Genomic DNA, 17,428 nt, shown 5'->3' with positions numbered 1-17,428 from the left:
GGCCCCAGATTAATTGGTTTACTTTGTGAGTATACAGTACTTTGAAGGGACATGTGTGTTTTAAAACGGCTGGAGAGATAACCAAGCCCCCACACACAGTGATGGATGTCTTTCTATCGGGGACTTAGGAAACACAAACAGGGCTAAGCCGCTAACTGGGGAGAGGAGCAGTGCTTACTGACATAGTTTCATTTAAGAAAAAAGAAACGCATACCATAGAGAAACCTCAGCCTAATTTTGCTAAGGCAAGATGTAGTCCGGTATCCCTATCTGGGTATCGTGATGAGTTGCAGTTCGCTGCTCTCTGCTACACCAATCATTTCTTTGTCTCTAACACAAAAGATTACAGCCTGGTCATTAAGGAGTGTGATGGTTGAAAGGGTTGTGAGGCCTGACGAAGGAGAGGCTGACAGGACAGATGAGGAGAGAGCGAGAGAGGACTATTTAAATAAACCCTGACGTGGGATATGGAAGGGATTAGTGTCCAGGAGCCTAGCTTCTTAAACAAAGGGCAAGAGGAGACTGATAATGACGATTTCAGTGACCTGCTCAGATTTTCTATTTTTATTTTTAGCATTTTTTTGGTGGTATTGATTAACTTCAACACACCCACATKTCAGATAAATATCCACTGCTATTTCGTTTGGAAACATGGCATATTTATCTCTTTAGGTTTCTGTTTTTAAATGTCCAGTCAGCATGTGAATTCTGTTGATAACACAGGCATGTTAGGTTTTGGGTTTCGACAGTGTATGACCTGATTACGYGGAGATCTTCACGCGGACATCAAAATATTGGCATGTGAAAAAGCTGATTGTTCCAGGTTAATGGTCACTCAGGCCCCCTGATGGCTGCGCTTGGCTGCACTTGCCCGGGAATCGCCATGTCATTGGCCCCTTGCAGATTTAGCAATATTAAAATTTGCATTAGGTTGACTTTGTTTTCTTGTTGTGTGTTAATTCCAGTCTGCAGAGCAGCCAGTGACCCATGCCCTGAGAACTACCCAGCATCCCCCTGTCTCTACAGGACTTCCACGGCTAATAAAAGTCCCTCAGCCAAGACACACACACACACACACACACACACACACACTTTTTACTGGGGATTACAAATCAAACATTTTATTGTCATCTCTTTGGAATTATTTTGTATTAGCCTACTTACTACATTAGTCACCTTAGAGACAGTATTTTAATGAAAGTTTCATTGCGATTTTTTTTTGGCGGTCATTTTTTGTTAGCCAGGTAGACATTTCAATTTAACAACCAACTTTTGTTAATGCATAATACCCACACATTTTGTTTAATTTAAGTTTCATTTTGACCGTATTCATTCATTCATTTGTTCTTAATTTCATCCTTCCTTCAGTTAAGGAAGCATCTATTTATTTGTTGAAGTGCAGATTGATAACGTTTTCCACTGTCATTATGCCAGACGTTTTCTAAAATACATGTTAACAYCCAAAGCTGAATAATATTTTAATAACTCACTTCGATACCCCACCACATTTTTTTATTATTTGATTGCATAACATTATAAATGAATTGAGCTTTTTTTCTGAGCAACCTTCAAGCCAAAACAAAACGCTGGCCACATTCCACCTCAAAAGCAAGTCAAATATCTCCGCCAAGAACGTGTCAATCTTATCAAGCGAGACATGTTGCAGATGCTTCTGGCTTCTGGTGGGTGTATTTTGCCATTAGCTATAACACAAACACTACAGTATAAATTATTTTTAGTTTGTTCATTTTATTTATTAATTTGACATTAATTAGGTAAGGAAAAACCAGAAGGAATGTCTATTTGAAAATGTGTAAATAGGTGATGTGGTAATGCTTCTCTCCCTCTGCGTCTGCGTGTTGGCTTGTGTTGAGCCTGGGCTGTGCATCTGGGATCAGTATGCTTGTAAACCATGGCATCCCTCCTCCCCCCCCCACCTCCTCCTCCTCCTACTCCTCCTACCACAGCTCTCACTGGCCCAGGAATGTGTAAAACGACAGGAATGTGTCAAATGCAAAGCCCTCAGAATAAGAGGAATGTGTTGATGAGATGTACAGTATACTATTTTACCCACAGCAGTAGGACTATACAATGGCTGTGTCCATAGCGCCCTGGCTGAGTCCATAGCGCCCTGGCTGAGTCCATAGCGCCCTGGCTGAGTCCATAGCGCCCTGGCTGAGTCCATAGCGGCCCTGGCTGAGTCCATAGCGCCCTGTCCTGAGTCATAGCTCATCTTAGCTCTAGCGTCTCTTTGTGAGTTAGCCCTTGCTCCCTCCATAAGTCCTACTTATTTAAGTCCGATTATACAGTTTCATATGTCTTAGCTGATTTAAACATGTGTATTTTTGTGTTTCTCTCCGTCTCTCAAGTTATCTGCCCTGGTTTGGAGATCTATACAAGCTCCTGAACATACGCTAGCAGATTACCTAACCACAAACCAGGTAAGATCTCTGTACTTCTTTAAGACATGTGGCAACTTAATAAGGAGAGTAGAGAGAGAGCGGAGAGAGCGAGAGAGGGAGAGGGATAGAAAGAGACGAAGAGACAGATGAGAGAGAGAGGGAAGAAAAGAGAGAGGATAGAAGAGAGAGAGGGATTAGAAAGAGAGAGGAGGGATATAAGAGAGAGAGAGGATAGAAGAGAGAGGAGAGGGGAGAAAGAGAGAGAGGGATAGAAAGAGCAGAGGAGGGATAGAGGAGAGAGGAGGATAGAGAGAGAGAGGACTCTTGAATGATTTACTGGAAAAACAACAACTGTTTAGGATAACAAGATGAACATGCACACACTTCGGCTAACTATTTCCCCTGACAGATAAACTGAGGGGGAAGGAGAGAGCATATGAGAGGAGGGAGGGAGAAGGAGAGAGCATTTGAGGAGGGGAGGGAGAAGAGAAGCATTGAGGAGGGAGGGAGAAGGAAGCAGCATTGAGGAGAGGGAAGGGAGAGAGCATTGGAGGAGAGGAGGAGAGAGCATTGAGGAGGAGGGAGGGAGAAGGAGGGGGGATGGAGAGGGGAGGTGGAGACGCGAGGGTACAGTTGAAGGGTTAATGAGGACGGGAGGGAGAGGGAAAGTAGAAGTGAGGAGCCGGAGGCGAGTGTCGGGGGGATTGAGGGACGGCAAGGGATGCAGGAGCTGAGAGTGACGGCGGAGAGGGGCAGTGGAGGGGGAGAAGGGAGAGAGCATTGAGGAGGAGGGAGGGAGAGAGAGCATTGAGGAGAGAGGGAGAAGGAAAGAGCATTGAGGGAGGGAGAGCGAGGAAGGAGAGAGCATTGAGGAGGAGAAGGAGAGAGGCATTGAGGAGGAGGGAGGAGAAGGAGAGAGCATTGAGGAGGAGGTGAGGAGAAGAAGAAGCATGAGGAGGAGGGAGAAAGAGACGACTTAAGAGGACAGAGAGCATGCAGGAGAGGGAGGGGAAGGAGAGAGCATTGAGGAGGAGGAGGAGAAGGGAGAGAAGCATTGAGGAGGAGGAGGGAGAAGGAGAGAGCATTGAGGAGGAGGGAGGGAGAAAGGAGAGAGCATTGAGGAGGAGAGGCAGAAGGAGAGGAGCATTGAGGAGGAGGGGAAGGAGAGAGCAATTGAGGAGGGGAGAGAGAGAGAAAGCATGAGGGGAGGGAGGAGAAGGAGAGAGCATTGAAGGAGCGAGTAGGAGGGAGGAAAGAGAGGAGCATTAGGAGGGGGAGGAGAAGCGAGAGCATTGAGAGGAGGGGAGGAGAAGGAGAGAGCATGCGAGGAGGAAGGAGGAAGAGCATGGAGGAGGGGGAGAAGGAGAGAGCATGAGGGAGGAAGGATTGGTTGTGAGCTGGAACTAAGGAGTGCCTGTATCTCTACTTCCTCAAACACTGCTGAGGAGGCATGAAGGAGACCGAGCCCCTCCTAATACACACACGTAGGGTCAGAGGGGCACAGGAACGGACCATGTCATGCAACAATTTCAACCAATCGGAGTGCTAACCCGTCATTATCCTGACCTGCTTCTCTAATATTCAATTGTTATTATTTTTATATTTTAGTTATTGTATATTATATTATTATTTACTCCTCAACAGCTCTCTCCTTAATTGATCATTGCCATCAACAGAACAATTTCTGGTGTTTTGGAATGGTGTCCTCCTGAATCTCTGATCACTTGGGTGGATCTGAAACTACGTTAGTGTAAATATGGATGAATGTGTTTGACGCATGTCATTTCCAGTCAAAACAAAGAAAGAGCACAAGTATAAAGGCTATTTTCTGGTAAAATAATAACTCCTTTGTTTGTGTGGAACATTTCTGTGTTTCATCTTTGATGATGAGAGTAGAGAGAGAGATGAGGTGATGTTGGGGAAGAGAAGTGTCGGTGTGCCATGGTTTGGTTTATATTTTACCCTGCCGTAGCAAGGCGTATGGAGGGACGCCTTGAACAGATGAGGTTTAGGACCAGGGGTAATTAAGTGTTTCCTCAGGCTCAGCTCTGTACTACCATGCGTGTGAGCATTCAGCATCTCATGGACAGGAGGCTGTTCAATCGTACACCTCTCTCTCACTGTCTCCACGACACACTCTGTCGTCTTCTCTGTCTCTCTCTGTCTCTCTGGGCTCTGTGTTGTATCATAAGCACTCCACCATTGAAAGCTGCAATCAGAGACAAAAAGGCCTTAAATAAAAATAATGTACAATAGCCTGTGTCTGTAGTAACTATGCACTTTAGTAGCCCGTCTCGTTAGCCCGCAGCCCGTCTGGTGTTCACCCTCCAAGTTTCTCTCACGTCACCCCGCTCCTCCGCTCTCTCCACTGGCTTTCCAGTTGAAAGCTCGCATCCGCTACAAGACCATGGTGCTTGCCGACGGAGCTGTGAGGGAACGGCACCTCCGTACCTTCAGGCTCTGATCAGGCCTACACCCAAACAAGGGCACTGCGTTCATCCACCTCTGGCCTGCTCGCCTCCCTACCTCTTGAGGAATACAGTTCCCGCTCAGCCCAGTCAAAACTTGCGCTGTCTGGCACCCCAATGGTGGAACAAACTCCCTCACGACGCCAGGTCAGCGGAGTCAATCACCACCTTCCCGGAGACACCTGGAACCCCACCTCTTTAAGGAATACCTAGGATAGGATAAAGTAATCCTTCTAACCCCCCCCCCCCCCCCCCCTTAAAAGAGTTAGATGCACTATTGTAAAGTGGTTGTTCCACTGGATATCATAAGGTGAATGCACCAATTTGTAAGTCGCTCTGGATAAGAGCGTCTGCTAAATGACTTAAATGTAAATGTAAATGTAGTAACTATGTCTTAGTAACTATGCAACTATGTCTTAGTAACTGTCTTAGTAAATATGCAATTATGTCTTAGTAACTGTCTTAGTAAATATGCAATTATGTCTTAGTAGCTGTCTTAGTAACTATGTCTTAGTAACCATGTCTACTAACTATGCAATTATGTCTTAGTAACTTTGCAACTTAGTCTTAGTACCTATGCATTTGTCTTAGTAACTATGTCTTAGTAACCATGTCTTAGTAACTATGTCTTAGTAACTATGCATTTGTCTTAGTAACTGTGTTATTAACTATGTCTTAGTATAACTATGCAATTATGTCTTAGTAACCAGTCATAGTAACTACAGTGCCTTAAGAAAGTATTGGGTGGTGGACCATTCTTGATGCACACAGGGAAACTGTTGAGCGTGAAAAACCCAGCAGCGTTGCAGTTCTTGACACACTACCATACCCTGTTCAAAAGGCACTTAAATATTTTGTCTTGCCCTTTCTCCCTCTGAATGGAACACATACACAATCCATGCTTCAAGGCTTTTAAAATTATTATTTGACCTGTCTRCTCCCCTCCATCTACACTGATTTAAAGTGGATTTATCAGTTGACGTCAATAAGGGATCATAGCTTTCACCTGGATTCACCTGGTGTTTTGTATATATATCTGACACACGATTTTACATTTGGATAATTCTTATTGTGGTGTGTTTTTCAGGAGAATGAGCTGAATGACATGCTGAACTCACTGTACAGTCTGCCGGTGCCAAAGCCTTTCACCCCCGTCAACCTGAGTGTGGTAGGTACAGTAGGACTCCTGGAGAGAAGAGGGGGAACGGAGGGAGGACAGGAGAGGGGGAACGGAGGGAGAACGGAGGGAGGACAGGAGAGGGGACTGAGGAGGACAGAGAGAGGGAACGGTAGGAGACAGAAGGAGGGAACGGAGGGAGACAGAGGGGAGAAGGAGGAGTACAGGTAGAGGGAACCGGGAGGACAGAGAGGGGAACCAGGAGACAGGAGAGGGAACCGTGAGACAGGAGAGCGGGATACCGAGGGAGGGACAGAGAGGGAAACCGAGTTAGGACAGGGAGGAACCAGTGAGGACAGGAGGGAACCGAGTGGAACGGAGGTGAGACAGATAGGAACGAGAACAGGAGGAGGGAACGGAGGAGACATGAGAGGGCGAACGGTAGGAGACAGGAGATGGTACTTTATACGGAGCGATAAAGGGGTGAACGGAGGAGAAGAGAGGGAACAGGAAAACGGATGAACAGGAGAGGGATATGGGAGACTATTAGTTAGGGAATGATGGGAAACAGAGAGGGAGGACAGGAGGGGCAGAACGGACAGGGAGAGGCAGAGGGAAACGATGGGTGACAGGAGAGGGAAACGGAGGGAGACGGAGACGAGGAGAGGAGAACGAGGAGGACAGGATGGGGGACCGAGAGAAGGAGAGGAGGAGAGAACGAGAGGAACGGGTAGGACAGGAGGAGAGGAGAGGGAACACGGAGGTGGACAGAGAGAGGGGAAACGAGGGAGGACAGGAAGGAAGGGAACGGAGGGAGACAAGAGGAGTAGGGAAACGGAGGGAGAAGAGGAGAGGGAACGAGGGAGACAGGGAACGAGGGAGGACAGGAAGGAGTGGAACGGAGGGACAGAGAGAGATGGAAACGGAGAACAGAGAGGAGGGAGGGAAACGAGGAAGGAGAGGGAAACGTGAGGAGATGAGATGGGAACTGAGAAGAGAGAGGGGAACAGGCAGACAGGAGGGGACCGGAGAGCAGGAAGGGAACGGATGAGATCAGAAGAGATGGAAACGGAGGAGGACTAGAAAGGGGAACGTTAGGAGACAGAGGAGAAGAGAAACGAGGAGACAGGAGAGGGAAAGGACGGAGTAGGACAGTGATAGGGAGAGAGAACAGAGAGGGAACGAGGAGGACAGGAGAGCGAAACGAGTACACAGAGAGGGTAACGAGGGAGACAGAGAGGAACGGAGGAACAGGAGGGGGAACGAGAGACAGGAGAGTGAACGAGAGACAGAGAGGTGAACGAGCGAGACAGAGAGAGACAGGATTAGGATACGAGGAGGACAGAAGAAGGAACGAGGAGGAATCAGAGAGGTGTTAACGGATGGATACAGGAGAGGAGTATGGTTGTTTTTTTTTTTTTTTTTTTTTTTTTTTTTGTTTTTTGTTTTTTTTTAGTTTTTATGTTTTTTTTTTTTTTTTTTTTGTTTTTATTTTTTTATTTTTTTTTTATTTTTATGTTTTTTTTTTTTTTGTTTTATAAACGAGTCCTAGAGATGGGAAACTAGTGAGGACAGAGAGGTTATATTATTTTTTACGGTGAGGAGATCATAGAGGGGTTTGTTTTTTTTGCTTTTGATACGTAGGAGGTAATCAGGAAGTGTGGAACGATGATGACATGTGAGAGGGGTAGAACGGAGTGGACAGAAGGCAACCGGAGTAGATCCAAGAGCAGAACGGAGGTAACAGAGAGCAAACGGATATACAGATAGGCAAACGAGGTGCAGTAGAGAGAATGGAGGACATCAGGAAGCGAACAGGGAGACAGAAGAGACTATGTAGAGGATACGGAGTGAAGGACGTGAGAGGGAAACATGAGGAGTGGAATATCTCAGGGTGATACGGATAGGGAATTTTCACGGTAGGGAGACAATAGGGAATACGGAGAGGAAGAGGAGAAGAAAACGGAGGGGACAGTAGGGGTAAAGGAACGGAGTGGAGACGTAGAGGGTAACGGAGGAGGACAGAGAGGGAAGAATCAGAGACAGAGTAGAGGTATGGAAACGGAAGAGAAGACAGAGTATTGATGGACGGAGAGTACAGCAGCAGGTCTATAACTGAGACGGAGGACAGGATGAGGGGAACGAAGGAGTACAGGAGAGGGAACGTAGGTCAGACAGAGAGGATATTTTCTTTTTATTTGTTTTTTTATTTTTTTATATATTTTATTTATTTTTTTTTATTTTTATTATTTTTTTTTTTTTTTTTTATCTTTTAATTTTTTTTTTTTTGACGGAGGGACAGAGAGGGAACGGAGAGATATGGAGAGATTATAGAACGGGGTATGTGATTAAGAGGAGAAGGTTTTTGTTTTATTTTATTTTTTTTTTTATATTAATTGTTTTTTATTTAAACTGAGGTATAGAGCGTGGAACTGAGGTGAGAGTGAGTGGTATTTTTTTATAGATATTTTTATTATTTTTATTTTGTTTTTTTTTATTTTTTTTTTTTTTTTTTTAATTTTAATATTTTTTTAATTTTATTTAATTTTTATATTATTTGTTTATTTATATATAATTTTAACTGAGTGGTATACAGGAGAGGGAACGGATGTCAAGGACATGTAGTATGAAACGTTAGGGAATACATGTAGAGTAAAATTGAAGGGTGAGTACAGAAGATCTAGTCAGAACGATGTGGACATAGAGAGTCAGAACGTAGTCAGGGACGGATAGGTCAGACAGCAACAGAGAGCAGAACGTGAGAGACAGAGAGAGACGGAGAACATGAGATGAGATGGATGGAGCACAGAGATGGACGAACGTAGTAGGACTGAGTAGAACATGAGAGGGAACGGGGAGACAGTAGAGGGCAAACTTGAGGGAGAGAGGAAAGTGGATGGTGGAACGGTAAGGAGTGTAACGTAGTAAGGACAGGGAGTGATGTAAAGAAGGAGTACAGTGAGATGTGAGATCAGAGAGAGGGAACGGTAGGAGGACAGGGATTAGGGAATGAGGAGGACGAGAGGTTTTTTTTTTTTTTATTTATCTAGGATGAGGACAGAAAGTTAACTGGGGGGATATCAGGAAGGCATGGAACGAGACGACTTAATTATATTTTTTATCTTTTTGTGAGATGTTAGAAACGGATGGTTGATGGACAGGTAAGGGGGAATTTACGGATGGTGGAAAGGGTAACAGTAGGAGAGAGTTAAAGGAGAGCCAGGATAAGGAAGATAGGAGTGAGATAAGTGAGGAGAAGGGGCTGACACTTTGTTTAGAAACACAAGTGGTCTGTGGGATAAGCCTTAGATGGACGTCTGTTAGCCTAATGGCCGCTTTCGCAACTCATCATGTCTCCTAGTTGTCCCGGGTAGAAACATCCTAACAACCAACTGGCCGTCAAACACAGGTCTTGTTTTACTTACGCCTGACACTATCTCACAGAGGATTACTGGACAAATATAACACTTATTTTTAAATCTCTCCTTTTCCATAACTGTGCCTTAAAGGGGCCATCTGGAGTTGTTACATACATTTTTGGAATGACAAATGATTGATATGTACCCATTTGATTCTTGAGGAATATAACTTCTAAATGCCTCAGGAGCTTTAATGGTCGTCCCCCATCAGAACCCAAAATAAAAGCTTGTTTTTCTCCAGTGTTTGTTATTAACAAAGTCAATGTAAACAAACACTATATAGACAGTTTTTTTTTTTACTATCATTTTTATGTCATGGATGGTCACTAATTGTGTCAGTAGCTCTGTCTAGGAATTAGAAAGTGGTGACATTTCTCCAGCACCATTTCTCAGCTTTTTACCGAAACAGGGGCGGGGAATGGGCTTTGTTATTGTTTCAACTGCTAATTGTGGCTTTAAATTGATGGGGAAAATAGAGGTTTTAAAGTCCAAAAAAAGCTGCTTTTATTGTTGTAAAATGTAGTCTCTATTTGTTATTCTGCATGATTACTGTATTGTGTTGTAAAAGAAGGCAGCTATTCTTTACAGTAGACTAAGACTTACAACAGTTAGCCTCTCCTTGGCTGTAATGTCTAAAGGTTATACAATTATACAGTTCAATTTATTCCAGTTGTCTTTTATTAACCAATAAATACATTGATAAGAAAGAAAGATTCAGTTGGATTGTGAAGCAACATGAGGAGGAGGAATACAATTTATTCTGTTTGTTTTGTAGTCTGGCACGCTTGTAATCAACGTTAATTTTTCATTACCAAGGTTAATTGAGAAAACACCCCGAGAGGAGAGGTTAGGCTTCAACTGAGAAAACACCCCGAGAGGAGAGGTTAGGCTTCAACTGAGAAAACACCCCGAGAGGAGAGGTTAGGCTGTCAACTGAAAAACACCCCGTAGAGGAGAGGTGAGGCTTCAACTGCAGAAAAAACACCCCGAGAGGAGAGGGTTAGCTTCAACTGAGAAAAACACCCCGAGAGGAGAGGTTAGCTCAACTCGAGAAAACACCCAGAGAGAGTAGGCTTTCAACTGAGACAAACACTACCCCGAGAGGGAGGTTAGGCTTCAACTCGACGAAAACACCCGCAGAACGGAGCAGGTTAGGCTTCAACTAGAAAAACCCCGAGAGAGAGGTTCAGGCTATCAACTGACGGAAAACACCTCGAGAGGAGAGGATTAGGCTTCAACTGAGAAAACACCCCGAGAGGAGAGGTTAGGCTTCAACTATTAAATTGATGAAGTAGAATCTTCCACAAGATGTTTTAGTTTTATCATGGCTGCCAAGATAAAAAAAAAAGCCAGATCATTGTCCCCTTTCAAGTGTGAATTCTGTTTTGCTCTCTATCTCTCTCTCTCTCTCTCTCTCACTGTGAAGACAGCACTGTTGCATATAGCCACTGGGCAAGTACTGAAAGATGCACCAAGCCAGCAGCCGGTGAGTGCAGGAGAAGATTGAGTGAACGAAAGAGCGGGAAGAAAAAGAAGGGAGGAGAGAGAGAGAGAGAAAGAGAGATGTGAAATGTTAAAACCGCTGCTGCTGCTGCTACTCTAACCGCATGGGAGCTGAGGCMTATCCAATTTGGCCAAATAAGCCTGTCTGTCTTTTAAAATCTCACAAACACACAAACCTATCCTGGGCCTTGGAGTCGGTTTCTTCTTCTCTGGAAAACAATCAAACTGAGTGAATGATTAATGGTGTTCCATTGTACTGTATTCTCTTCCCGAATATCAGAAGTCTCTTTTATGGTGCATGTTTAAAGCAAAGGCAATTGTGCTCAGAAAGTCTCCTTGATGCCTATCCCGTTAACCCACATTTCATGTTTTTATATAAACATTGCTTTGAAAAAAATTACAGATAAGCAAACACACACACACACACAGAGCGAGGGCCTGGGACTGATGGAACTGAACTGAGGACGCACACACACACACACACACACACACACACACACGCGCAAACAAATGTGCGTGTGTTCTCAATGATTGTGCTGTGCCATGGGCAACATCAAGCAACAGTAATCCACCATTAAGATATCACCGACTCCAAGGCAGAACATAGTGTACCACGACTCAACCATAGAAATCAGGCTGCATCATTCATTTAGGTGAATTGTCATCAGACAGTGTTTGTGAGGACTGTCGATTTGACCTTTGGTCCCTTTTTCCAGGTGAGGTGTTTTATGGGTGTTGTAGTTTTGACCTGTGCTAGGTGGTGGTCTCTGTCTTTTCTCTCTTCTAAGGAGTCAAAACGCTGGGGCTATGTTATCTGGAGTGGGGTTTAGTGTGTGTGTGTTTCTGTCGTCATATGACGTGTGTAATAACGTCTCAAATAAAGAGTGTGATTTAGTGTGTGTGTGTGTGTGTGTGTGTATATGTGCTTGTATGAATGTGTGTCTGTCGTCATATGACGTGTGTAATAACGTCTCAAATATAGTGTGATTTAGTGTGTGTGTGTGTGTGTATATATGTGCTTGTATGAATGTGTGTCTGTCGTCATATGACGTGTGTAATAACGTCTCAAATATAGTGTGATTTAGTGTGTGTGTGRAGTCTATGGTCTCCTACCTGCTCTGTCCCTCTCTCAGGCGTCTTTGATCCAAACAGTCACAACCTGCTCTGGTTTCCCAAAGTGAGACAGGCAGCTCTCTGATCCTCTCAGCAACCTGTGTGTGTGTGTGTGTGTGTGTTTTGCTTGTACCCTTTAATACTGAAATAAAGACTTTGTTTCCTACCAGAGAGCTCACCTCATCTTACATCTATAGGGATCAGGTGTGTGTGTGTGTGTGTGTCAGTGCTACCCTCCTAGCTGTCAGTACAGACGGAAGCTCAATAATTCCCACAGAAGAATAGATGAGGATTCATAAGTTTTCTCGCTCGCTCACTCTCGCTGAGTGACATGCTACTCTACGTTGCTGACCCTGTCCTCTCTCTCTCTCTCTCTCTCGCTGAGTGACATGCTACTCTACGTTGCTGACCCTGTCCTCTCTCTCTCTCTGTGTGTTTCCTCAGCACTCCTACTTCATAACACCAGATATCAACGGCCTGCCCACCATCCCCGAGAGTGTAAGTCAACCAGCCTTCCCCAGATCTAGAGCCTGTTGGATGAAATGATCATTGAAATGTATTTATACGCTGAACAAAAATWTAAACSCAACATTCAACAATTACAAAGATTTTACTGAGTTGCAGTTCATATAAGGAAGTCCGTCAATTTTAAATAAATTCATTAGGACCTAATCTATGGATTTCACATGACTGGGAATCTGTTGATGACAGATTCCTTAAAAAAAGAAAGGAGGGGCATGGATCAGAAAACCAGTRCGTATCTGGTGTGACCAACATTTTGCCTCACGCATCTCCTTTGCATAGAGTTAATCAGGTTGTTGATTTGTGGAATGTTGTCTCACTCCTCTTCGATGGCTGTGCAAAGTTGCTGGATTTTGGCAGGAACTGGAACCCCGAACATGCTCAATGAGTGACATGTCTGGTGAGTAGTTCAGGCCATGGAGGAACTGGGGCATTTTCAGCTTCCAGGAATTGTGTCCAGATCCTTGTGACATGGGGCCGTGCWTTATCATMCTGAAACATGAGGTGATGGCGGCGGATGAACGGCACCACAGTGGGCCTCAGGATCTTGTTTCACGGTATCTCTGTATATTCCAATTATATATTGCCATCGATAAAATGTAGTTTGTTGTCCATAGCTAATGCCTGTCCATACCATAACTCCACCGCCACCATGGGGCACTCTGTTCTCAACGTTAACAACAGCAAACCACTCTCCCACATGATGCCATACACGTGGTCTGCGGTTGTGAGGCCGTTTGGACGTACTGCCAAATTCTCTAAAATTACGTTGGAGGCGGATTATGGTAGACAAATTAACATTTAATTATCTGGCAACATTTTTGGTGGACACTCCTGCAGTCAGCATGCAAATTGCACGCTCCCTCAACTTGAGACATCTGAGGCACTGTGTTGTTTGACTAAACTGCACATTTTAGAGTGGCCTTTTATTGTCCCCAGCACAAGGTGTACTTGTGTAATAATCACGCTGTTTAATCAGCTTCTTGATATGCCACATCTGTCAGGTGGATGGATTATCTTGACAAAGGAGAAATGTTCACTAACAGGGATCTAAACACATTTTTGAGAGAAATAAGCTTAATCTGCYTATGGAACATTTCTGGGATCTTTTATTTCAGCTCGTTAAACATGGGACCAACACTTTACATGTTGCGTTTATATTTTTGTTCAGTGCAGTTGGAGAGGGCTGTGAAATACTGTAAACAAATGACCTACATTTGTGAAATGTGTTACTTCCTGGACTCAAAGGAAAGTGATATACATCCCTAATGCTTTGAGAAGTGTGTAGTAATCAAGTCAGACTTTATTTGTTGTGAACAGAGATCAACAATTGTTAAAGCAGGTGCAGTGAAATGCTTGTGTTTCTAGTTCCAGCAGTGCGGAGTACCAGGCGGTGGTCAGCTAGTGACCGTGTCTAAGGTGCAGGGTAGAGTAGCAGGCGGTGGTCAGCTAGTGACCGTGTCTAAGGTGCAGGGTAGAGTACCAGGCGGTGGTCAGCTAGTGACCGTGTCTAAGGTGCAGGGTAGAATAGCAGGCGGTGGTCAGCTAGTGACCGTGTCTAAGGTGCAGGGTAGAGTAGCAGGCGGCGTCAGCTAGTGACCGTGTCTAAGGTGCAGGGTAGAGTAGCAGGCGGTGGTCAGCTAGTGACCGTGTCTAAGGTGTAGGGTAGAGTACCAGGCGGTGGTCAGCTAGTGACCGTGTCTAAGGTGTAGGGTAGAGTACCAGGTGGTGGTCAGCTAGTGACCGTGTCTAATGTGCAAGGTAGAATTGTAGTGGGTGTAGGGTAAGGTGAAGGTTATATGGTCCTTAACTAGCCTCTCAAAGCACTTCATGATGACAGTAGGGAGTGCTATGGGGCGGTAGTCATTTAGTTTGTCGGGAGCACACAGTCCTCGTGAGCGGCGGGGGCCCACGGCTCTGTGTTTCTTGTCCTCGAAGCGTGTGAAGGTGTTTTAGCTTGTCCGAGAGAGAGGGGTCTGTGTCCGCGACGTGGCTTTCACTTTATCTGTATTTGTCTGTAGTCCTTGCCAAATAAGTCTTGTGTCTGAGCCGTTGAGCAGTTATGAAGTCACTGACTGTCTTGTCTCTCTTGCCCCCCCCCCTCCAGAGGAACCTGACAGAGTATTTTGTGGCGGTGGACGTCAACAACATGCTACAGCTGTACGCCAGCATGCTGCACGAACGACGCATCATCATTACCTCAAGCAAGCTTAGCACTGTGAGTACCTCTTCATTAACACTGTGAGTACCTCTTCATTAGCATGATAGGAAGTCACCATCATTCATTACACGACTGTGAGTACCTCTTCATTAAATGCACTGTGAGTACCTCTTCATATACAACTGTGATACCTCTTCATTAACACTGTGAGTACCTCTTCATTAACACTGTGAGTACTCTTCATTACCACTGTGAGTACCTCTTCATTAACCTGTGAGTACCAATCTTTCATTAACACTGTGAGTACCTCTTCATTAACCCTGTGAGTACCTTCTTCAAATCAAAGTTTATTTGTCACGTGTGCCGAATACAACAGGTGTAGTAGACCTTACAGTGAAATGCTTACTTACAAAAAAGGTGTTAGGTGAACAATAGGTAAGTAAAGAAATAAAACAACAATAAAAAGACAGGTATATACAGTAGCGAGGCTATAAAAGTAGCGAGGATACATACAGACACCGGTTGTCAGGCTGATTGAGGTAGTATGTACATGTAGATGTGGTTAAGTGACTATGCATATATGACGAACAGAGAGTAGCAGTAGCGTAAAAGGAGGGGTTGGTGGGTGGCGGGACACAATGCAGATAGCCCGGTTAGTCAATGTGCGGGAGCACTGGTTGGTCGGCCCAATTGAGGTAGTATGTACTTATGTAATGAGTGTATATATATATTGTGACTATGCATATATGACAAACAGAGAGTAGCAGTAGCGTAAAAGAGGGTTGGAGGGGGGGGGGGCACACAATGCAAATAGTCGGGGTAGCCATTTGATTACCTGTTCAGGAGTCTTATGGCTTGGGGGTAAAAACTGTTGAGAAGCCTTTTTGTCCTAGACTTGGCACTCCGGTACCGCTTGCCATGCGGTAGTAAGAAGAACAGTCTATGACTGGGGTGGTTTAGGGCCTTCTTCTGGTACTCTTCATTACACAATCTACAGGATGGTACATGTACAGACCCCTGCTCTAAACTACAGGATGCTACAGACCCTGCTCTAAACTACAGGATGTACAGTACAGACCCTGCTCTAAACTACAGGATGGTACAGCCCCGCTCTAAACTACAGGATGGTAACGACCCTGCTCTAAACACCAGGATGCTACAGACCCCTTGCTCTAAACTACAGGATGGTACAGGACCCCTGCTCTAAAACTACAGGATGGTACAGACCCTGCTCTAAACTACAGGATGCTACAGACCCCTGCTCTACACTACCGGATGCTACAGACCCCTGCTCTAAACTACGGATGGAGACCCCTCTAAGCTACAGGATGGTACAGACCCCTGCTCTAAACTAACAGGATGGTACACGCCTCCTGTACCTAAACTACAGCGATGGTACAGACCCCTGCTCTAAAACTGCAGGATGGTACAGACCCCTGCTCTAAACTGCAGGATGGTACAGACCCCTGCTCTAAACTGCAGGATGTACCAGACCCCTGCTCTAAACTACAGGATGGTACAGACCCCTGCTCTAAACTACAGGTGGAAAAAGTACCCAGTTGTGTGAGAAGTTAAATTCACCCAGTAAAATACTACTTGAGTAAAAGTCTAAAAGTATTTGGTTTTAAATATACTTAAGTATAAAAGTATAAATCTCTTCAAATTCCTTCTATTACCAACGCAGACGGCACCAGTCCTCCAGATCAGAGACAGTAGGGATGACCAGGGATGTTCTCTGTTTAGTGAGTCTTCAGATCAGAGACAGTAGGGAGGACCAGGGATGTTCTCTGTTTAGTGAGTCTCAGATCAGAGACAGTAGGGATGACCAGGATGTTCTCTGTTTAGTGAGTCTTCCAGATCAGAGACAGTAGGGATGACCAGGGATGTTCTCTGTTTAGTGAATCCTCCAGATCAAGAGACAGTAGGGATGACCAGGGATTTCTCTGTTTAGTGAATCTCCAGATCAGAAGACAGTAGGGATGACCAGGGATGTTCTGTTGATAAGTGTGTGAATTACATCATTTTCCTGTCCTGTTAAGCATTCAAAATGTAACGAGAAACTTTGTGTGTCAGGGAAAATGTATGGAGTAAAAAGTACATTATTTTTCTTCTTTATGGTGAAGTAAACGTATAAGTTGTCAAAAAAATAAATAGTATGTACAGATCCGCCCAAAAATAACTCAGTAGTACTTTACTTAAGTACTTTACATCACTGCTAAACTACAGAAACATCATAGGAGTAGTAAAGTAGGTTTATGTGTCTGATTTAAACATGGCATTCCTCATCGATATTACAACACTACATCAAACTAAATGTTTTTTTTGATGGTTTGCACACACGTGCACACGTAGACAGAATTCAGAGTTCAGTGCTCCAGTCAACCGGCTTTATCTCCCTGACACGCTGGGAAGCCGCACTAGACCAGGAATTATTTAGACTGTTTCTCTTAAAGCTGCTACGTTTTATGGCCGACATACCCTAAATTATCTGTTATTAGACACTCTAACTCTCTCACATAGTTTATTATCTGTTATTAGACTTTTACTCTCTGCCGTAGTTGGAGTAGAGCTGCTGGGTCTGAGGGAGGGGATCTCTCTCTGTGCTTCTTATCTCCGTGGCTGACAGCAGAACCAAATGTTTAGTGACAGGGAGAGGAGAGCAGGAGTGATGTCATCCAAATCCTATCTCTACCGTTCTGCTACGGTATCTGTACTGTAGTTTT

The 17,428-nt window shown here is 44.6% G+C and overlaps 1 protein-coding gene across 1 annotated transcript in view; it reads left to right on the top strand.

Moving 5' to 3' along the window:
* Positions 1-17,428, top strand: part of LOC112069323 (DENN domain-containing protein 1B-like) — a 205,428-nt gene that overhangs the window by 138,290 nt on the left and 49,710 nt on the right. Inside the window, 6 exon segments of the mRNA XM_024136630.2 lie at positions 2,370-2,409; positions 2,412-2,441; positions 5,958-6,038; positions 10,833-10,892; positions 12,467-12,520; positions 14,652-14,762. Of these exon segments, the coding sequence (XP_023992398.2) occupies positions 2,370-2,409; positions 2,412-2,441; positions 5,958-6,038; positions 10,833-10,892; positions 12,467-12,520; positions 14,652-14,762 (376 nt within the window).

The sequence above is a fragment of the Salvelinus sp. IW2-2015 genome, unplaced genomic scaffold (assembly GCF_002910315.2).
Source record: "Salvelinus sp. IW2-2015 unplaced genomic scaffold, ASM291031v2 Un_scaffold986, whole genome shotgun sequence".
Classification (NCBI taxonomy): domain Eukaryota; kingdom Metazoa; phylum Chordata; class Actinopteri; order Salmoniformes; family Salmonidae; genus Salvelinus; species Salvelinus sp. IW2-2015.
The sequence above is the reverse complement of the archived record's forward strand: the minus strand, read 5'-3'. Positions and strand labels throughout refer to the sequence as shown.